Source organism: Triplophysa rosa, linkage group LG21 (genome assembly GCF_024868665.1).
Source record: "Triplophysa rosa linkage group LG21, Trosa_1v2, whole genome shotgun sequence".
In the NCBI taxonomy this organism is placed as follows: Eukaryota; Metazoa; Chordata; class Actinopteri; order Cypriniformes; family Nemacheilidae; genus Triplophysa; species Triplophysa rosa.
Window position 1 is genome coordinate 6,540,990 of NC_079910.1, and position 20,911 is coordinate 6,561,900.

General features: G+C 38.2%; 2 protein-coding genes across 2 annotated transcripts; both read right to left on the minus strand.

Annotated features, from left to right (window-relative positions):
* Nucleotides 1–59: 59 nt before the first annotated feature.
* xkr7a (XK related 7a) lies at nt 60–13,183 on the minus strand. The gene is made up of 3 exons (XM_057319414.1): nt 11,932–13,183; nt 6,168–6,367; nt 60–3,405 (listed from the first exon to the last, which is right to left on the minus strand). Exons 1-3 carry the CDS (start codon nt 12,648–12,650, stop codon nt 2,441–2,443), a joined length of 1,884 nt encoding a protein of 627 aa, XP_057175397.1. The 5' UTR covers nt 12,651–13,183; the 3' UTR covers nt 60–2,440.
* A 2,203-nt stretch (nt 13,184–15,386) lies between these two features.
* On the minus strand, nt 15,387–20,069 carry LOC130545086 (delta-type opioid receptor). The gene is made up of 4 exons (XM_057319415.1): nt 19,987–20,069; nt 19,600–19,827; nt 17,765–18,120; nt 15,387–17,550 (listed from the first exon to the last, which is right to left on the minus strand). The coding sequence occupies exons 2-4, from the start codon at nt 19,806–19,808 to the stop codon at nt 16,982–16,984; spliced, it is 1,134 nt and encodes a 377-aa protein (XP_057175398.1). The 5' UTR covers nt 19,809–19,827; nt 19,987–20,069; the 3' UTR covers nt 15,387–16,981.
* Nucleotides 20,070–20,911: the final 842 nt, after the last annotated feature.

The window sequence follows — 20,911 nt, forward strand, 5'->3', positions numbered from 1 at the left end:
AATTTTGAAGCTATTGTCTAAAAATATGAATACGGTTGAGAACAGGATTATTAATGTGACAATACTAGTAATACATTATCAGACATAGTACAGCTAGAATTATTATTTCATAATCTACTTGTGCACTGATCCTAAAAACTAAGCAGTGTGCTGAAATACTTTTTAAATTCATTTCTTTTATTTTTACAGCCATCTGTCTCTTTTTGATCTAGTCAAATTCATTCAGCCCTAGGTGATTCATATTTAAGCATCATTGGCCCTATACAGTACCAGCCAAATGGTAGGGAAAACCTTGGATGAGACTTCCGCCATGCTTGGCAGCATGTACATATTACATAATACAGTTTAGAGTTCTAAAAGCTTGTGAATGCCAATTGGTACCAAATTGTGAATGGCACTGTTCGGATTATCGATTGTGTGGATATGTTAGAATTAGGATGCCAGTATACCTAGGTATCCAAAGTAATGGGTTCATTTCCTTCAGGAAAAAACAGTGGGTGATAAAAGCTTGGATAAAAGCTATTTAGCTAATTTCCACATGAGTGCATTAAAACTAGTTTTTATGACATGTACAGTTCAGTTTAACATTAAAAGCACAACAAAACACAATTTGTTGATGTTTTGGTCAGGTCAGTAAACACACAACTTTGCTTTATTTTCGAAATAAAACACATGACTGAAGTTCAACTTTTTGTTGTTTTTTGTACTCGACAGCAACAGTCTTGCAGGTGCAGTGTAAGGCTTAACGTCTTTCATTGCGTCTATGGTAAAATCCAGCATTAACCAGAGTGAATGAATATGATCCACATTGATAGCATACAGAAGCTGTGCTGAGGTGGTCCAGCTAGCACCAACATGGTAACACAGTACAAAACAGACATACATAACAGTTATGCCAAAAGTGTTTTTGTTTCAATGAGTTAACAGACCTAGCGATAACATGATATCAGTCAACATATCAGAATGAATAATGAAAATTTTCCTATCAAACAGCCATATAAAGTCAAATAAAAATGATGACATGTTCTCACCAAAGCTGTCATTTGAGTTCTAGAACAGTGTTACTCCAATAAAGAAACATTTATTGATGGCCTAAATATAAAAAGTAAAAACCACAATAAAACCCAAAGAGTCATTAAAAACATGTAAATGAAGTAATATATAATAATAAGACAGAAGACACTGTGCAGATTTCTTCATATGCATTTTCAAACGTACAATTCACAATTGAAACATTTATGAGTATTATTGCAAATACATAGGCTAATGCAAATGACATGAAATGGCATAATCATACTGCTGATTACATTTTTATGAATCATTAATGAATCGTAAAAAGAGAACAGTTTCAAAACATGTAAACATATGCTGTACGATTTTCATTCTTTCAACTGACATCAGTACAATGAGCAAGTTTAACATTTGAACTCTCAGATGTTTGTTAGCTTAGACAAGTATGTCCTTTTTAAAATGCTGCTGTACGACCATATTCCCTTTTGAATGTCAGGCATTCAATAAATAAACTTCCTAAATAATCAGGATTCCTTGACCTTGAGAGAAACATTATAACTGAAGATGCACCTAACCACTTTAAAGCATCAGACTTATTATCTCTATTAAGATACTAATGTCCTTTGAGAACATTTACAAAAAAAAGAAAAGCAGCGAAAATGTCCACTTAAAAGTGACCTCAATGCTGAATAATGGTCTTTTTACAAATCAAAAGAGGAGATTAGAAATCGTATGATTGAAATTTGTCCTCGATGGCATTACATTCTGTGCTTAACAATGCATGATAACTTTATCAGGAGCTTTTTCAGTAGCTAATTTTAATTTATAGAAAGAACCGTGGACACAATTTGTTCTCATAATCCTCAATGTTTTAGACAGAAAAGCCGCTGAAGATGGTTGAAATGCACCTTTCAGATGCTGAATGGCCAAGATTAAAGTTATTAAGGCCTTGGTATCACAACCTCAGAGGAACAAAACACATTACTACCGATTAGATACAGTAAATGCTGTTCAGGCCAGTAGCCACGAGAGTTTTTAAAACATCCAGAAGGGTGTTTATGATCTGTTTAAGCACCATCACTTTTGATGTATCACACTGAAAGGGTTGTTTTGTTCAACATACATTGTCTTTGTTGCTTTTGTGATCTACCAGTTTTTTTGTTTGGAACCGCATAGCATTTGGCTTCCCGCACAACCTCCCAACCCAATAACCTCTGGTAATATCGGATGTCACCACAGGGTGGCTCTTTTCCAGACACCGGTGCATCATGCCAGGCCAACACGGGGGCCTTGCAAAGTTTCCCATCCCTCTCCCAAACATCTACTGCATCTCCACCAAATAAAGCTAGAGAAGACACACTTTGCACACATTACATCCTGAATTTAAACAAGATAAGCAGCTAATCTATCTTGTGAGCATCGCTAACGTTCAGACTGTCGTCTCATACTCCATCACCTCCTTCGGTGTGCCTAGACACCGGTACTGGATCCTTGGTGTGACCGGTGCCGCACTTTCTAATACTAAGATGGTCTTTCGCAGTCTGCGATCAATGAAGTGGGCGTCCCACGCTGGGTACTGTTTCCTTGGCAGGTCGATGCGAATTACCGGACCCTCTGTCCTTGGGGTGAGGCGGGGTGCGGGGGTTCGTGAGCCCGCAACGGGACGCACTTTAAAAACGTCCCCATTGTCTCCGCCAGCAACAGACTCACCTCCTTTAGTCCTCTGCAGTGTCCGTGGCGGGCTGCTCACTGCATCCAAAGGGGCGGCAGAGGTGGGAGAAGAGATACATGGATCTGAAACAGCACCCACCTGCACCCCACAGCATCCAATATAGGTCCCAGACACAGGCCCGTCAGGATGCAGCAGGCAGTAATAGACAAACATAAAAAACGTGCCCAGGGCGTAGCTGCAGGCTACCACACAAACTATCACCACAGCGTAGAAGTCTGAGGTGCGTGGACTGCGGTATATGTACCAAATGGCAGTAAGGGCCACGTTCTCAACCAGGACTATGAGGCTGTAGAGGAGCAGACGGCACCGCGTGGGGCCCTCACGCACGCTGAACCAACAGAAGATGTACACGATGCCCACCATCATGTTGTAGATGATTTCCTCCCATTTGGACATGCAGAAGTCGGTCTCGCCCTGGATGATCCAGAAGGTCATGGCGCACCAGTGGGCCACGATGAAAATGCCAAAGTAGAGCTGGAAGATGGAGGCAAAAAGAGCAAAGGCCATGGCACGGGCTCCCACTGTGAACAGGTGCCACAGCACGTTCACCATCACAGCTTTATACGACATGGGGAGCTTGTCGTCACGGGAGTCCCGTAACGCCTTCTGGTAAGATCCCATCATCCAGCCCAGAGACACCAGAGAGGCTGATGCAGACAGACCTGAAAGAAAAGAAACAGCGAGAATGCAGAGTGGGTGGAAGCAAATAAACAGTTGAATTATGCTATTATTTACAAATTCATTTTCGACCGCTGAAAAAATACGAATTAGGGATGTTTTATGTGGTGTTTCATGTATTAGAGAGGATAGAAAATGTGTGGCTTTCAAGTCACAATGTCAATTGCTTTCCCAGGCAGCAAGAGTTTAAAGGGACAGGTAACCCAAAAATAAAAATTCTGTCATCATTTACTCACCCTGGAGTTGTTCCAAACAGTTCTTGGCCACCATTGACTACCATAGTAGGACAAATTACAAGGGTAGTCAAAAGTCCCCCAGAACTGTTTGTTTTCCTACAATCTTCTTCTGTGTTCAACAGAACAAAGAAATTCACAAAGCAATTTTTCCTACTATGGTAGTCAATGGTGGCCAAGAACTGTTTGGGTACAAGCATTCTTCCAAATATCTTTCTCTGTGTTCATCAGAACAAAGACATTTATTCAGATTTGGAACAACTTGAGGGTGAGTAAATGAAGACAGAATTTTCATTTTTGGGTCAACTGTTCCTTTAAACTCTTGCTGCCTAGGAAAGCAATTGTCAATCAAAAGATGATTCAAGAGTGTCATGAAATGTGTTGGTTTTCCAAGTTAATCATGTGCAAAAGTCAACGATTTCAATATGAATTGTAATGACATTTTACAGAGACAAAATTATATGTTTCTGAGTTTCAAATAAAATCAATCTACTAATGTTAATGCTTAAAATGATGAATTAATCTAATAATATAAAGAAAGAATAGAAACCCCACAGCCCCTTTAACAAAAAAATGAAATTCTGTCCGAGTGCTAGCATGAAGAAGCTCTCATGAATTTTTGATCAGGTGCTTGTCTGACCATTCATCAGCTCACCCACTTCCTCAGGAGAAGTCAAACGGAGAATCTCCTCTAATCAGCAGGAACAAAGTCATTACTTCTCCAGCCGTCATCGACAGCACTAAATGTGATTCTGAGTGGTTGTGGCAGACCCAGCAATATCCATAACATCACTCTTTGCACACAAGGGAAAATCCTTGCACTAAAAAAGTGTAGGTCCAGCCAAACCAAGGAAAAAGTCTTGCCCTGTTGTCTGTATTCTGTGCACTGCTGACTCTAAGGTGTGCTCTCCTGAGAGCCGGGTATGCCTTGCTGTGATATCACATTTAGCTTCTTTTTGGCATTCATTTTTATCTTTGAGAAAATTATGTCTTCAGCAGTCTGACTGAATGTTATACGAGTAAGCCTTCCACAAATACAGCTCCGCTCGAACCTTTTGTCAGTATGGCACAGAAAGAAACTGGAACATGGCGTAAAACGACAGCCTTTCAATAAGGATCACATCATGCAGTTAAGTATCTCTGGCTGTTCTTTTGAGTCACTTTCCTGTTTGACATTTGGATAAAATTCCCTTGGGAACATCTGACAGAGGCAACAATTGTTCCCGTGGACTGGTACTAAAACAGCAGTGAGTTCTCGCGGCTCTGTAAGCAAAGACACCTGTCAGGTGGGTTTGTAACTATTGCATGTCCTGTTTTGTCCTGACAGAGCCAAAGACAGATTGCAGTAATAAAACTACAATTAACACTGATTGTGAAATGTAACCATGACACTAACATGTACAGTATGTCTAATTTTCTGGACTGGGTTTCCTGAAACCTTCGTATCACTATGTCGTTCTTAAGAATATATCACTACCACTCTTAAGGTATAACTTAAGAATGACGTAGTAGAGATAAGAAGGTTTCGGGAAACCCAGCCCTGGTCATTTTCTAAATTGTTCTTTGATTAATGTAATTTTTTATGTTAAATGGTATTTCTCTTTTTTCATTGCAAAATTGCATTGCGCTCTTGCAGGGCATAATAAAACAAATTGTGTCAGAGTGCCTATTGACTATCTATTGACAGAAATGCAATATAATATACTGTACATAACGATGTCTTTAGAGGTATATAAAGACCTTACATAATGAAGGGTTATGTTTCTATATCGTTATGTTTCTATCAACTTAGAATGAGCTATTTCTATTATTTGGATTCTATTTTTATTTTTATATTTTTATCAAACTACAGTTTTATGCACAATAATATAAAACATGTACCATGTATTTCATATTCACTAATATTCTTGCTAAATTACCAGTTAATGTGAAAATGAGCTGCTATGCACTTGCATGTTGTGAAACTTCACTCTAAACAATAATTAAAAATTAAAAACTAAATTAAAACATACAAATTAAATGTATAAATGTAATTTAATTGTAATATTTCTGTTTATATTTAAAAAAAAAACATTGAAACAGGAAGTGCTTCTGGACCAGTGTTGTTTACGTCTTGCAAAACTATATTAGCTATAGAAATTGTTAAAATTACCGTATCTAGGATTGTGGAACATTTTAAGGTATTGATGCACGTATATGCGTAATAATATGTTGCCCAGTCTGTAAAAACCCAGCTCAAGTAATTTTTTTGTGATTTACTATTTTCTACATAAAATTCTTCTATATAATGTAATGAACATTCTGTAAAAATGTAACCTTGATATCTTTAATATTGACTGAGTAAGGCTACATCAAATATTGAAATCATTGTGAAATTAATTGTTGAAATCAAACTTTATTCTTGCTATCTCAGAATTAGATTTTGAGACCTGTTTTTTTTTACAGACTTTGCACATGTAACTGCTGGACTACGCCATTCTTCAATCATAGACATTGTTTGGAGAGGGACTTACCCTGCAGGGGCAGAACCTGGCTGGTCTGGACCACAATGCTGAGCTGCAGAACGAGTTGAGGGGCGCTCTTCATAAAGGTCTCCAACAGCCTCAGCATGCTGATATCAGCGCTCTCAAACATCATTCGCCAGTAGAAATGCTTGTGTTCATGGCTTCCACGCCAGCGGCTTTGCACACCCAAATATAAGGCATGAACATACCTGAGATACAGCCAGGGAAGAGTATAAATATCATCAGAGTGAATCATAAAAAATAAAAATAAAATAAAAGATGACCTTTAAACATTTCTGTGAACAAGTTTTAGTTATGGAATTTAAAATGCAAAACAGTTCTCAAAGATGTAAGCTTATATACCGATAGTCTGTGTGGATTCAATGTGACTGCGACCAGCTGCAATACACCTTGTCCGGGCAGCATGCCAGCGAACAACAGAGTGTTCCAACTTTCCATGTTTTGTCCACAGCAACACTGTCGCAGATGTCTTGTGAGACACATCAAGGTCACTTGATATAACACAGATGTCAAAAAACATGTGTTTTGAAGAGGAATCACTATCTCTATCATTACACTATCTCTTCACATTTCGTGAAGTATGACCCCAAGAGCACATATCCAGTAAGATGGATGTTAGTGCCACAGAAAGCTGAATTAACATAAACATCATCATCCTTTACTGAAGAGCGGGCCATGACAATTTTGGTAGATATGAAGCAAGAAATGATCAATTTTACAAGTGAAGCAGCTGTGCTTTGAAATATATTTATGTGACCTCCTTGCAAAATCTCACTTTCACTGGCGTTAATTTGTTTCTTTTGACAGGAAGTTTCATGATATTTTAGCTTGTTTCAAGGGTGCTGAGAGTAATCGCAGTGCTTTCTGGATGTCAGGAGATTGGCAGAATGAATCACCCTGACTTGACACGTTCTATAAAATTTCTCCACATCCTTTCACAACTTGCTGCGCAAGTGAAAAAAAGCAGCCGCTGAAAAGCAAGCAGAACACAGCCTGAGAGGATGGCTGTCAGCAAATGTACTTTTGACAAGCGACTTCTCCTATTGGATGAACAAAGGGTATATTACCAATGAGAGAAAAAGCATTGAAGCTGTCTCTTTGCTTGTAAATGTTCGTCCCCCTGCGGGCACTAGGATGCCATCACACAAAATCAAAGCCTGAACCCTGACCAGAAAACTCTTTATTTCCTCCGAAAAATGAGTGTTGAAAAAAATCACAGCGTTGACGTCTACACAGACAGACAGCTCCAAGAAGATCTTTAAACAAACAACAACGATTGGCAGGCAAAGCAAATCTCCATGGAGACAACTGACAAACACTGCAATTTAGCTTTGCCCATTACTTTGCTTATAACATTACCCAGAGGTTTTCAAACTCTTATACCCTCTCATTTATTATGTGAATCATATATAGGATATAGATAGTAAATATGAACAACAATCGTTAAAATAAAAGAGCAACACTTTTTTAACACCTTTGAGTTTTGTATTTCACCTGCCACCGAATTCAACAGTTTTCAGTCAAATTGGCCTATTTTGTAACTCAAATGCAACAGCTATAGCCATCAGTCCTCATATATACTGTACCTTTATCCATACAATCATTAAAAGATAGTGAATGAACGGGAGAGAAAGAAAGAAAAATACTTTAAATAATCCTTTACATTCTGTATCTTCATGCATTTTGTTAAAGGATCTATAAAGACAGAGAAAGAGACAGACAGAGAAAAAGAAAGCACTTCTATTTTCCTAATTCTGTTACCCCACCAACACACTTTAACGCAGGAAATGCTGCAGTGTCTCAGCAGGGCTGTGCTTTTCAATGAAAGATGACAGATTGATTCTGTCTTGAATCACAACAATGGAAATTGATTTCAAGTGATTTTATAAGCATTTCTTAGTTATATGTTTAGCAGACCAGAATCCGCCTCCGTCAAACAGTTTCACCATCAAAATATTTCAAAAACGTCCTTCCCTGACTGTTCCTATTCATTTCAATCAAGTACAGTAATGCTCACAACTGTCATCCTGGTTAACTTTGACTGTCAAGTGGTTGTAAAGCCTACATTAAAATTAGCTTCATTAAACTTGATAAATCTTATGTAAGAATACAGCCGACCATTTTACAGATTTTAAAATGCACTATTTCTAGGTATGTGTTTAGGTCAAATGATTATGGTTGTTTATTTCTCCTAAATTTCACACAAAAACATTGTTTCTTTTTGCATTTATTTGCAGAAAATGAAAACTGGAGAAATGGGTCAAAATAAAAGAAAGATGCTCTGTATTTTTCAGACCTCAAATACTGAAAAGAAAACAAGTTCATATTCACTTTTAAGCAATACACAACAGTGATGTACATGTATTTAGGAAAAGTTGTCATTTCTGAGGTTTCTGAAATTCAACAAACACCGGACTGGAATGGCCACAATCCATCTAGAAATGCTGATTTAGAATCAAAATTTGCAATGGTCTCTTAATTATTTCCACGGCTGTATATTTTGGAACCTAAAATGATTTAGATAGTCAGCTAAGATAAAAAAGAAAATGTGAAAAAATGTGAAAATGTGACAAAAAAATAAAATAAATACAGCTGACCAATGATAAGGCTCTATACTGTATGTGTAAAATAGTTGAATAAAGTAACCAAATGTTATATATGAATTAAAGCTTGACAATTTAAATGGCTTTGGGGAATAGGCACTTAGGAAAATGGCAGAAAATGGCATTCTTGCATTTGTAGCAAATACCACTTTTATGGCCTTTCCTGCAGCAGAGTCCTGAGAAGATGCTTTAAAATGTTAGTTTTAGCACCCAATGCATTGCTCAGCCCTTCAGATCTGTCATTCACAAACAAACCTAAATCTCATTAAAATCCACAGTTGCCTGCATCTTCCCCCAATTTATCAAACACACAGCACCCACACCTTAAGTTTTATTAGGTTTCTTTTCTTCTCACAGTTAATCTCAGTGAATCCATTCTCAGGGATATGTTTCAAGAAGACATTAAGATGTTTGGCCAACAGTTACAGACATCCTTCCCAAGAACCCTGCCCTCCTCAGCAGAGCTTAACTTTGATGCCCACAGGGGTGAATCAATCTCACAACAGCTGTAACTTATCTCATTGTAGCAGATGATATATTTTTAAATTGGTGCATTCACTTTTGATCATCCATATGAATACACAAATGTATAATGTCTGAGTGTCAGCCCAGCTGGAAAAGTCTAATGCATTGGATCTATTTATAGCTCTTTTGAAAGGCAGAGAGGATTTTAAACAAACTCTTGGCATGCTCAACAGGGGAAATCTCTAATTAAACCGTCCATGATGGACTCAATAAAAAACTATACTCAATAAAAATCTGTTTGCTGAAATATGAATCAACACCTATCAGAGTTCAACTTCTTTGGCCGAATATGTTGATGACAGCTCATGTGAGCATGAATTGAGTGAACAAACAACTAAAGTACAAAGTAAATAAGACTTCTCTTTTTTGTTAAACAATGCATTTAATCTTCATGCATCGGGCAGTGCTTTACGGGAAAATAAATAAACTTGAATGACTATCAGGCAGGTGTTCTCTCAGGGGTTTCATAGTAAAATACAGAATTGAAAGCATGCATTGAACTAGGTCAAATTCTCTGCCTTAATCTTTGCAAAATATTTGGTCTTTTATGCCTAAAAAATGTGGATTTTGAATGGAACCTTATTTGTACCATCAATTACAAAAACCTCAAAAACACTTTGGCACAAATCACCCACTCATCTGAATTTGCTCAGTCGCCTCTTTCACAGATCATTTTACTTTAAACTGAATGCATTGTCTACCCACCTTCATGTCACTCATGTCACTTTTTATATGGAATACAAAAGAGGTTGTTATTATTACATTTTCAAGGCAATACCTCACAATGCTAAATGATCAGATAAAATAACCCAATTTATGCTTCAAATAGCAATTAAAGCTTTCTGGAAACATCACAGACACTATAAATACCCTTTACTTTCACATCTACACCTATTGCTTCTCACCTGCTGACTGCTGCAGGTAAACACAACATCTATAATCCCTCTAATGCAGCGATGTGACAAGCCCAGCGCTGGTGGCAGATTTAATGGCATTACTGCTAATTCCAATCAAACAAAGACAGAGCGTGTGGAAAGCTCCGCTCAGAAGCTTTTAAGCAAAGATTCAGTCAGAAAGTGTTCAGTGGGTTTATTGCAGGCCAAACAAAGAAAATGGTCAAATGTATTACTAATCAGGAACTTTAAATAGCAAACAGATAGAGTGACAGAGCACAACATTTTTATTAGACATCAGCTGCAGTCCCAGTGCTGTTTTTCTGTGGTTGCACTAAAAATGTTTTGAATGAATTATATATTCATTGGTGCAAAGCTCAGCGGGGCTTAGGCTAAAATTCTCAAAGCTAATTTGTGAATAAAATGGGCTAATGGTTCGATTTATTTAAATGAGATTAAAATTATTCCCTCCTCTCTGTCTTCTTGCTGGCTGGCTGTCTTGAATTACTGAAATTCATCCTTTTCTAAAATATATGAAATGGTAAATGTGGTATGACACGCTGCTAAAATGACAGCAGGCAAAGGTCAGAAACCCAAGAAACATACATGCTTTTCCAAAAATGGAAATCCTTTACCAAAAGGACATAGGCAAAGGACAGCAATTACAAGCAGAATGGTGCTGTGACAGGAGATGACGTTTGATTGAAATGGCTGGCAGCTGCGTGATATCAATGACAGCAAACATCATTACTCTGTTTCACCCGGCAGGTTAGCCAGCAGGGTAATGTCCACTCACACAGAGCTTAGCCCCGTCACTGCTGATCAACACAAACGGGAGAATGAACATATCACTGCATACACATGCCTGTATGTGTAGTTCTGTTGATTTATACAGTATGTGAATGAATTATGGAGGGCATGACGTAAATTTCATCTTGAAATTAGCATTGGCATTGACTGAAATGTCATAGAGTGCTGTCTATAACCTTATAAACACTTACACAGTCAGCTCATATCAACAGTATCCACAGTGCAGAAATTATAACATGTTAAAATCAAGCAAAAAAACAAATCTGCCCTATCTTTTTAAAAACTGAAATGGCAATGGTAAATAACATGAAAAAGAGTAAATTCCAGTGAGCTACTCATTTGCAATCCTGTAAAGACAAAGGGATTTCAGAGTGTGTGCATATATAAGGCGATTTCTAGTGGACAGATTGAATGAGTGGAGGAGTCTCTCTGGGAGATTATTGACCCAGAAGCTCATAAGAGGTGGAGGAGGAGGAGGGGCCCCGAACCAAATGGCTTGGAGATAATGATGGACTGGCAACAGGAAATACAGCCACATTAATAAAAATGAAGATTTCCTCTCCTCACTGACAGGAATATCTCATATGTGATTGTTATATATCAGCAGTGATGTTCCTATGAATGTGATGTCCTGCTTGTTCTCTGCTTGACCATTCTGAATTCCTATCGATCTGTGCAAACTACATAAATATTGACCTCATAAAGTTGTAGTCCTCTATTGAATATGTATTGCCCTTCTATTGATATGGTCTTGATTACCCTAGACTTGGGTGTGTTACGCTTTTGTATGAGAGAGGACAAACACACCCACACACAGGATGAAGAACTGGAGATATAATGTTGCTGAATGAACTGCTGATGTGACACATTACAGGATTTTACACTAGGTTTTATCATTATCAAGAACGCGCACTCACATACCTCCACACCTGTGCCAGCTGAAAAATATGCACGATGCTTTGAAAGAGCCACACACATGCTCTGCAGCACGTCTCAGCCCTGCTCCGGGTTCCGGTGACCACAGCGGAACGGCCAGCGCCCCGTTGTTCGCTGTCCTTGGTGCTGAACCGACTCTCCCCATTGGACGCCGCTACCATAGCAGCCGCGGCCGTGCCGCTTCCGTTCGAGTCCAAGTAATCGTACGCGAACCATCGGAAACTGAGCACCTGCACCACGACGGACGGAATGAGGATGAAAACGAGAGTCAGCGCGAACCACCAGTAGTCCCGCCTGAGATAGTAGTCGGCAGCCAGCCACAGGTCTGAAGCACCGTCCGAAAAAAACACCAAGAGGGCGCATAGGGTCCAGCAGCAGTCCAGGAGAGAAAACTCTTTCCCGACGGGACGGCACTGTGGCGGATTCTCCGGACCGGGCAGGCACGTTGGCGGAATGTCAATCTGCAAAGAAACGGCTGTGCCGTCTGATTTCGCGGCCATGTTTGTTGTAGAAAAGAGAGTGGATGGAAAAGAGAGACGGGAGAGAGGGAGCGAGGGAGGGGGTCGCGTGTCTGTGTGGGAGGAACGAGGGAGGGAGAAAAGAGGGCTGGGAGGAAAACGGTCCTCGTTATTCCAGTATGAATTTAACCTGTTTTTCTCGTGAATGATGTCAATAACATGACTGCGTTGGGGGATTTTAAGCATAGGTGAAATGTAATTGATAATACGGCGAATTGATAATATTACTATATGGTTGATACCCAGTCTCGTGGTCTTAATCTAAAGGTGAGATGGTTAAATCTAGCTCTTACATATATCGTTATTTCTGGTTAGATCAGATGCATTTTAAATTGAATTAATCAGACAAATCTAACAAATGCTTAAAAATACAATATAATATTACAATCTATTTTATAATTATTATGAAATATAAATAACAATTAATTCATTATTATCGTTACTAAATTATTATCGCAATAATAATAATATTCATGATTAAATACATAGGACACAACCGTACAACAATTAGAAGTACTTCAAAGTCATTTGCATATAACGAGCGGCGACCAATGGGCATAATGGCTAAATTGATGTTATAAAGTTTATTTTTAGTGCAAATGGATTTTTAACACAGCTCGTCAACAACAACAATCAGTCCACATTATGGTTTTATGCTGTGTACGAGAATCAGGCTCTGTAGAAATGCTATAGATAATGTCTCACTTAATAAAAGAAAGTACAAACCAAATTCATAAAACGTATTGTTTTATTTATAAACCCGTTTTGTATGGAAAACTTAGTAAATTGATCGTATAATACTCAGTTTATTGCATTTCTGTAGCATAATTTCTTATCTACCTATTGGTAAAACCTTTGAGTGAAACTAGACAGATTTCTGGTGTTGGCAGTGAACCGTGACAACCAGCGCAGATCCGTGTCTGTGCTTGGGCTGCCACCTACTGGTAACATTAAGGACGCTTAAGGGATGGGTCATTTGTAAACAGATTAACTGTTTTTCAGTAGAAACAGTATCTGTAGATGTCCCCCCTTTCTCAGAGATAGTATGTATATATAAACTTTTAAAATGGTCTTACTAAAACTGATAAGACCATTTTGGCTCAATGGCCACCTCAATGCACAAACACAACAAAAATATCTAACTACACTTACATTTACATTACATTTAGTCATTTAGCAGACGCTTTTATCAAAAGCACCTTACAAATGAGGTAAACAATGGAAGCAGAGCGTAGGGATCTAGCGGGATACATAAGTCTGTATTAGCGAGTGAAGATATGGGGGTGCCGAACCAGTGGTGGCCTTGTAGGCCAAGAGCAGAGCTTTGAATTTGATGCGAGCGACTATAGGAAGCCAATGTAACTTAATGAAGAGAAGCCTAGTTGAATGGAGAGGTGGTGATGAATCTTTGGGTTGGCCGGGAATACAAGCAGTTCTGTTTTTACAAGGTTCAGCTGCAGGTGATGGTCCTTCATCCAGAGTAAAATATCACTCAGGCATGCTGAAATGCGTGCAGAAACAATCGGATGAAATGACAGGTGGAGTTGTGTATCATCCGCATAGCAGTGATAGGAAAAGCCATGTTTCTGAATGACAGAACCTAGGGATGTCATGTATACGGAAAAGAGCAACAGTCCAAGCACTGAGCCCTGAGGCACCCCTGTGTTGAGATGTTGGGACTCAGAGACCTCACCTCTCCAGGATACTTTAAATGACCTACCTGAGAGGTAAGACTTGAACCATTGTAGCACCATTCCAGAGACACCCATAGCATTGAGGGTCAACAGGAGGATGTGGTGGTTAACGGTGTACGGTGTAACGGATAACCAGTTTTATAGGCAAACTGCAATTTATTATCACAAACGCAAAATATCTGCTTAATATGATTTAAAACCAATCTCTCAGAAACCTTCGTCAACTGGCAGTTACGGCTATTGGTCTGTAATGTGCAAATTCAGTGGGATTAGTTTTCTTAGGGACTGGTACTACACATGATGTCTTCCATAAAATGGGTATCCTTTCCAAGTGTAAACTAAAAATATAGCTAATCACCCAGCAAATTTGATCAGCACAGGCTTTAAGAACTCCACCAGGGCCTGCAGATCTCTTATTTTCAATTCTCTTGAACCCACTTCTAACTTGTTCCATTGAAACCCTAAATTCAGGGACAAGTTCACGAGTTACGAGTGGGAAAATGAGATGAACTTGAGGCTGAAGTGGGATCCAAACAGGAACGCCACCTTAAGGTATCCGAAAGGAAACATTTTTGGTCCTTGGATCCTCCATCAAATCTGTTAAAAAATGTATTAGTTTCATCCACCCACATCTGTCCACCAGAGGCGGTATATCCTTGTCCTCTATTTCCGTTATCAGACATCCTGTTTAAATCACTTCATACCTCTCACATTTTTTTGTTGTAATTGTTGTTTCTTTTTTAACTAATAACATTCCTTCCCCTCCTTAATCTTAAGGAGTTTATATTGTTTATAACTGTTCATACATTTTTTATTTCATTTTTGACAACTTCTTGGAAAGCACATATAACCTGTAATTATTATTTATCCATGGATATTAATGTTTAAAATGTTTTTCAGCTCCAAACCAAAAGTTTCTCAATGATAGACATTGATTTTAATGCTGGTGGCCTTGTTTGCAAAAGCTAAATGTCTTCAAGCATTTCAACCGATTCATATTTCTACTTGTCAGCTCTGATCGATAACCACATGGTTAATGAGGAAAGTGAAACTTTTCAGGCTAAAATGATCATATTTAATAAGAAACCAAAATTGTGTAAAAGTACAATTATTTTGTTATTTTATGCATTATTAAATCACTCTGTATACAGAGAAATATTAAATATATTTTTGTATTTTTTGTTTAGTCAAGAGTTTAATTAAGATATAGGCTGAAGAGAGAAAAGAAGCGAGGCATACTGAGCATCTATGAAGCATTAGAACACCATCTGGAAAGCATTTTTTTTTATTTCTCAGAGAACAACAGATGTTTCTAAGATCCTTCACAGTTGGCACTTTTAAGCTGGCCATATAACAAAGAGTTTAAAGAAACGTGATTTCAAGAGCCTCAAGATCACCACAGATACAAGAGATAAACAGAAATCTAAAAAATGTTTAAGTTTCCCACGTCTTAACTGTGTTTCACAGATGTCAAACAGATGTTTTCTGTGAAAGATTCCTGTCTTCATTAGCACAAGCCTGTCATTCTGAAACATTGTTAAAGGTGACAAATTAAATACAGGCAGATAAGTATCATAGCAGATTATTTTATTTCCAGACTGTACTGACATATGATTCATCATAAAGCTTTTAAGGTAACACCTTTAAATATAGATACATTTACTGAGCAAATATGTTTGTGTAATAGAGTAATTATTTGTGTGCATTATATACTGTATACTGTATAATTACATTACTTACTTTATGTTGAAGAGATAGTTCTCCCAAAAAGCTAAATCTGCCATTATTTACTCACCCTCTTGTCATTTCAAACCTGTATGACCTTTATCTTCTGCAGAACACAAAAAATATATATTTTAAAGAATATTGGTAACCAAACAATGGCAATACCGATTCACTTCCATTGTATAGACACAAAACCAATGCAAGTCAATGGGAAATTATGTCGTTTGGTTCCCAACATTCTTCAAAGTATCTTCTTTTTTGTTTTGTAAAGAAAGTTATACCGATATTTAACGACTTGAGGGTGAGTAAACGATGAAAGAATTTTCATTTTTGAGTGAACTATCCCTTTAAAGGTTGTATTTTCACAACTTTGTTTAGCACAATTATCAAATAAGTAGCATATGCAATTCCAGTACACCAATTTCATAACAAAAGCAGCATGTTTTCAAACATAATACAACAAACAGTAATCATACATATATTTTATATAAATATAATATAAATATTTGTTAATGCTACAATAAACAATGAAGTCAGAAAAGGGGAAAGTGCTGGTTCAAAAATAAAAAGCCCTTTATCCCTAAAGGAATAGTTCATTTTCAAAATAAAAATTCTGTCATTATTTACACACCCTCTTGTCATTTCAAACCGGTATGACTTTCTTTCTTCTGCAGGACACAAAAGAAGATATTTTGAAAAAGGTTGGTATAAGAAAACCGTTGGTCTTCGTTGACTTGAATTGGTTTTGGGTCCATACAATAGAAGTCAATGGGGACCAACGGTTTTTGGTTACCAACATTTTTCAAAATATCATCTTTTTTGTTTTGCAAAAGAAAGAAAATCATACAGGTTTAAAATGACAAGAGTGTGAGTAAATGATGACAGAATTGTTATTTTTAAGGTGAACTATTCCTTTAAAGAATTGATGGTCTTGTAAATTGTTCACTAATGTGAACTAGGACAAAAGCCTTCGTGTGAAGTTTAGCGTCACGAAAGCATTTGCTTAAATCTTAATCCTGTGTTCATGTTCACATGACCTCACTCAATTGCACTTTTCTTTTGGTTAGAATACAAAAATCACTGATTTAAAGAGAACCATTAATTTACACATGCTGGAATGGCACCTACATCAATAACCTCTTCTTTATCATGTAAAACACCTGCCTCAACCTCACCACATTCCCCCTCTTCACGCCTCAGTGACTTCTTGCGCTGTTCTTCTAAGTACAAACCGGGGTTGGCCGACATGCAAAATTCACGGAAACACCGTTTGAAGTTTTCGTCCAGGAAGGCATAGAGCACAGGGTTTAAACTACTGTTGGCATAGCCCAGAGCGATGCAGAAGTGCATGGCCGCCATTGCGGCCCGGCTCCCGCCGAGATCTATCTTCCCCAGGGCTTGGATCAAAGCTAAGACCTGTACTGGCATCCAGCACAACACAAAGGCAGCGACCACAGACAGTACCATATAGGTGATTCTCCTCAGATTACGGTCTTTTTCCTTCGAGCCCGAAAGGAGACGTACGCTGTGCAGGCGACGTATCATCAACCCATAGCAGCAACTTATGATCGCCACAGGAATCAAAAAAGAGAAGAGGAAGATGCATGTAGCAAACACAGGCTCCCAGTGTCCTCTTGGGTCAGGAAGGGTCACTACACACTCGACACCTGGATGGAAGTCGGAAGTAAAGTCATTTAAATTAGTACCGTGATTTATGTTGAGTGATGAGTCAATGGAGAATGGAATGGAAAAGACATTCACAAACTGAAAGCAGTGTTACGTTTGAGAGCACAGCAAGATATATGAAAAGATTCAAATGGGTCATGGTTTGCTTCAGAATGGCAAGTTGATGCATAGGATTATAAAGAAGGACATGTGTACCGTTAAAATCCTCCTCCACCTGACCCATGATCATGACTGGAAGTCCTACGGCGGATGCCAACACCCACACAGCCACGTTGATCAGCTTGGCTCGAAACGGGGTACGAACTGTCAGGGAGCGCACGGGGTGGCAGACCGCTATGTATCGATCCACGCTCATTGAGGTCAGAGTAAAGATACTTGTGAACATGTTGTAGTAGTCAATGGCCACCACGATCTTGCAGAGAGCCAGACCAAAAGGCCAGAATCCAAGGAGGACATCTGTGCCTTGGAAAGGAAGAGTGGCAAGCACTAGTGCGTCAGCCAGGGTCAGGTTAAAGATATAAATGTTGGTGGCCGTTTTCATCTTTGTGTACCTGCGGCAATTACAAAGATATTTTTTTACAGCATGCTTTTGAAAAATATGGATCAGCATAATGACAGAGCTTTCCTGTGTAAGCAATGCCATGGATGTGTTATGAAATGCCAGGAAATAGTTTAAGCTTTATATGCACTTCTTTGAAGAAAATGTATCACGCAAGTAAAGAAAAATGCAATTTCAACACATATCACTATGCTATTGTCACTGTTTGGAATATGTTGCTGGATGACATGACGGTCCTATTGAGAAATACAAGGGTGAGTAAGGGCATCATTCAAAAAGCATTTATTCACGGTCAAAGCATATGTTGGATCTTTCTGAATATGAAATTAGGACTGTAGAAATTATATTTTGACATCCAAATTCAATGAAACTGAAACGGTGAGAGAGGCTGGTCTTAGGAGGTAAGAAATTTCTGCAAGCAGTGCCTAGCAACAGGTTTTAAAATAGGCCCATAGGACTATATATCACCACGTCTGTGAGTAATGACCCTACACGTGTGCATGAACACAAACATTCTTTCCTGAATACCACAGGGATTTTAAACACACCACATCTTTTATTGTAACAATTATTTCCCTTTGAAAAAGACTATGAGTTCTAACATCTTATTGCAGTTACCTCTGTACATTGAGCATGGCAATCCTTAAGAGCTACGCAAAAACATGATAGCAAACAAACAACTACAGGGTCGTGCCTGTAATGCTACAGCAAAACAGCAGGAAACAAGTGTTTGTAAATCACAAGGATATTTTGCATTTTCCTAAAGCTGTCACACTGTGTCAGTCTCCGCAATCAAAGCTGAATACATTTGTGACACTTAGGCGATGCTTTCCATGTTAAATGGCGAAAGGCCTTACCACTAAACGTTGTCAAAAACTGTATAATTAAACGCAAGCTGTGTCTTGCCTCCCGTCTACAGCTGTGTCGCCAGGGAGGGTTGGAAAAGAACCAAATGTTAATTTAGCAATGTAATGAACAAGCAGCTTTGACGTGACACAAGAACTGCGCATAACGAGAACAAGAAAAGGGTATCAGTTTAAGAAAAACTGTCACCATGTTAATGTACAAGTTTTAGATTAATGCAACTGTAAAATGAGTGCTCTGACCAAAAATATAAAGCACAACAGCATCAAAATAGACCTGACAGACTGTGGGAAAATGTAAAAACAGCTCTTTTTTTCTGGTGGACGTTGCTAAAACAACATGAAGTGTTTTACACGACTAATTTAAAACCACATAAAAACTAAGGGTACATTAAACTTTGCAAAAAATGTGATTATTTTAAAGTTTTTTATAGAAGGTCTGAAGCGGTCTTAAAGGATGTAAATGTTGGTCCAACACCTAATTAATAAAGGAATGACACCTATTTCCCCAGTGATCACATTATTTTGCCCAACCTCCAATAAAACTGAACTAACCACCCCTCTCTATAACACACTCCAATAGATCGCATATGAACATTTATTCTCACCTGATAATTACATACATGACCAGGCAGTTCCCCACGAGCCCCACCACGCACACTATCAAGTAAACCACAACGACGGTGATCTTTATGCTGGTAGGTAGTGGTCCATCTACATCATCTATCGCGCTTAAATTCCGCTGCAGGAGCGTGTCGTTTAACATCTGCTGGACCAGAGCATCTCTAACACCGGGCAACTCATCCATCAACTCCATCCTGAAGCACTTACAACTGCTGACGAGAAGACGGAAAACTTTGTGTCACAAGCATAATACCCTTTCGCCTTAATTCCTACAATGATAAAACTGTTTAGTAGGCTGTTGCAAACAATTATGTGACGCTATCCGGTGAAGCTGGTACATAAAAACACAACGCAGGAAAAAAGATTCTTACCACTTTGGATGTCATATTTAGCGAGATAAATTTATGAAGAATGTCAGCGTTGAGTTGTTCGTGCGCGCCTTGTGCTACTGCTCATTACTGCACAGCTTGCGCATGCGCTTCGGTGCGTACAGGCTCGATCATCAGGTTTAATCAGGTTTGTGTATATGGGGGAGAGAGAGCGAGAGAGAGCAACCGGCGTTTTAATTATGTTCTTTAATAAGAACTCAAACAAATCCAAGAAAAAGTTTACTTTCCACTCACATGGGAATATACGCCATATGTTCTTGCTGGGTTATTTATAGTACTATGCATGTTGTTGGCTTACTTATCTTTGATAAGGATATTTGTTTATAAAGAAAATATATGAAAAATAACATATGTGTTTGTAAGACCTATTTATTATATACAATTGAACGGTTGAACACGTTCCACTTACATATACTGTAGGCTACACCCAAATGGTGCTGGCTTGCTTACAGTTCTTAAAGTGATATAAGGATATTTGTAAAAAATATATACATGAAAAAATGAAATCTGTGTTTATAAGATCAATATTTATATTATCTTATGCAATTGAAGGCATGATAGAATCTTTCTAGATAGATTTGTCTGTCTTTTATTTAGGTACACATGTGTTTGATCATGAGATACTGCATGTTTGGGGCTTTTATTAGCAAGATCAGTCTCTTTTATTTATTGCTTTAGATATATAGAGAGAAGCTGTCCTCTGCTGAAGGGCATTGCACAAGATGTGAAGACACAGCCAGATTTTTTGTGTCCAGATCACAAATGTCATATATCACATTTGACTAGTTCAAGACAACGCATTTTGTTTCTGGCGAATTTCTTTCTGAGCCAGTAACATTGTTTGTCTTTTTCAACTATGTAAAACTTGATAATAAACAAATGCTTCATGTTAAAAAATGAAAGATGT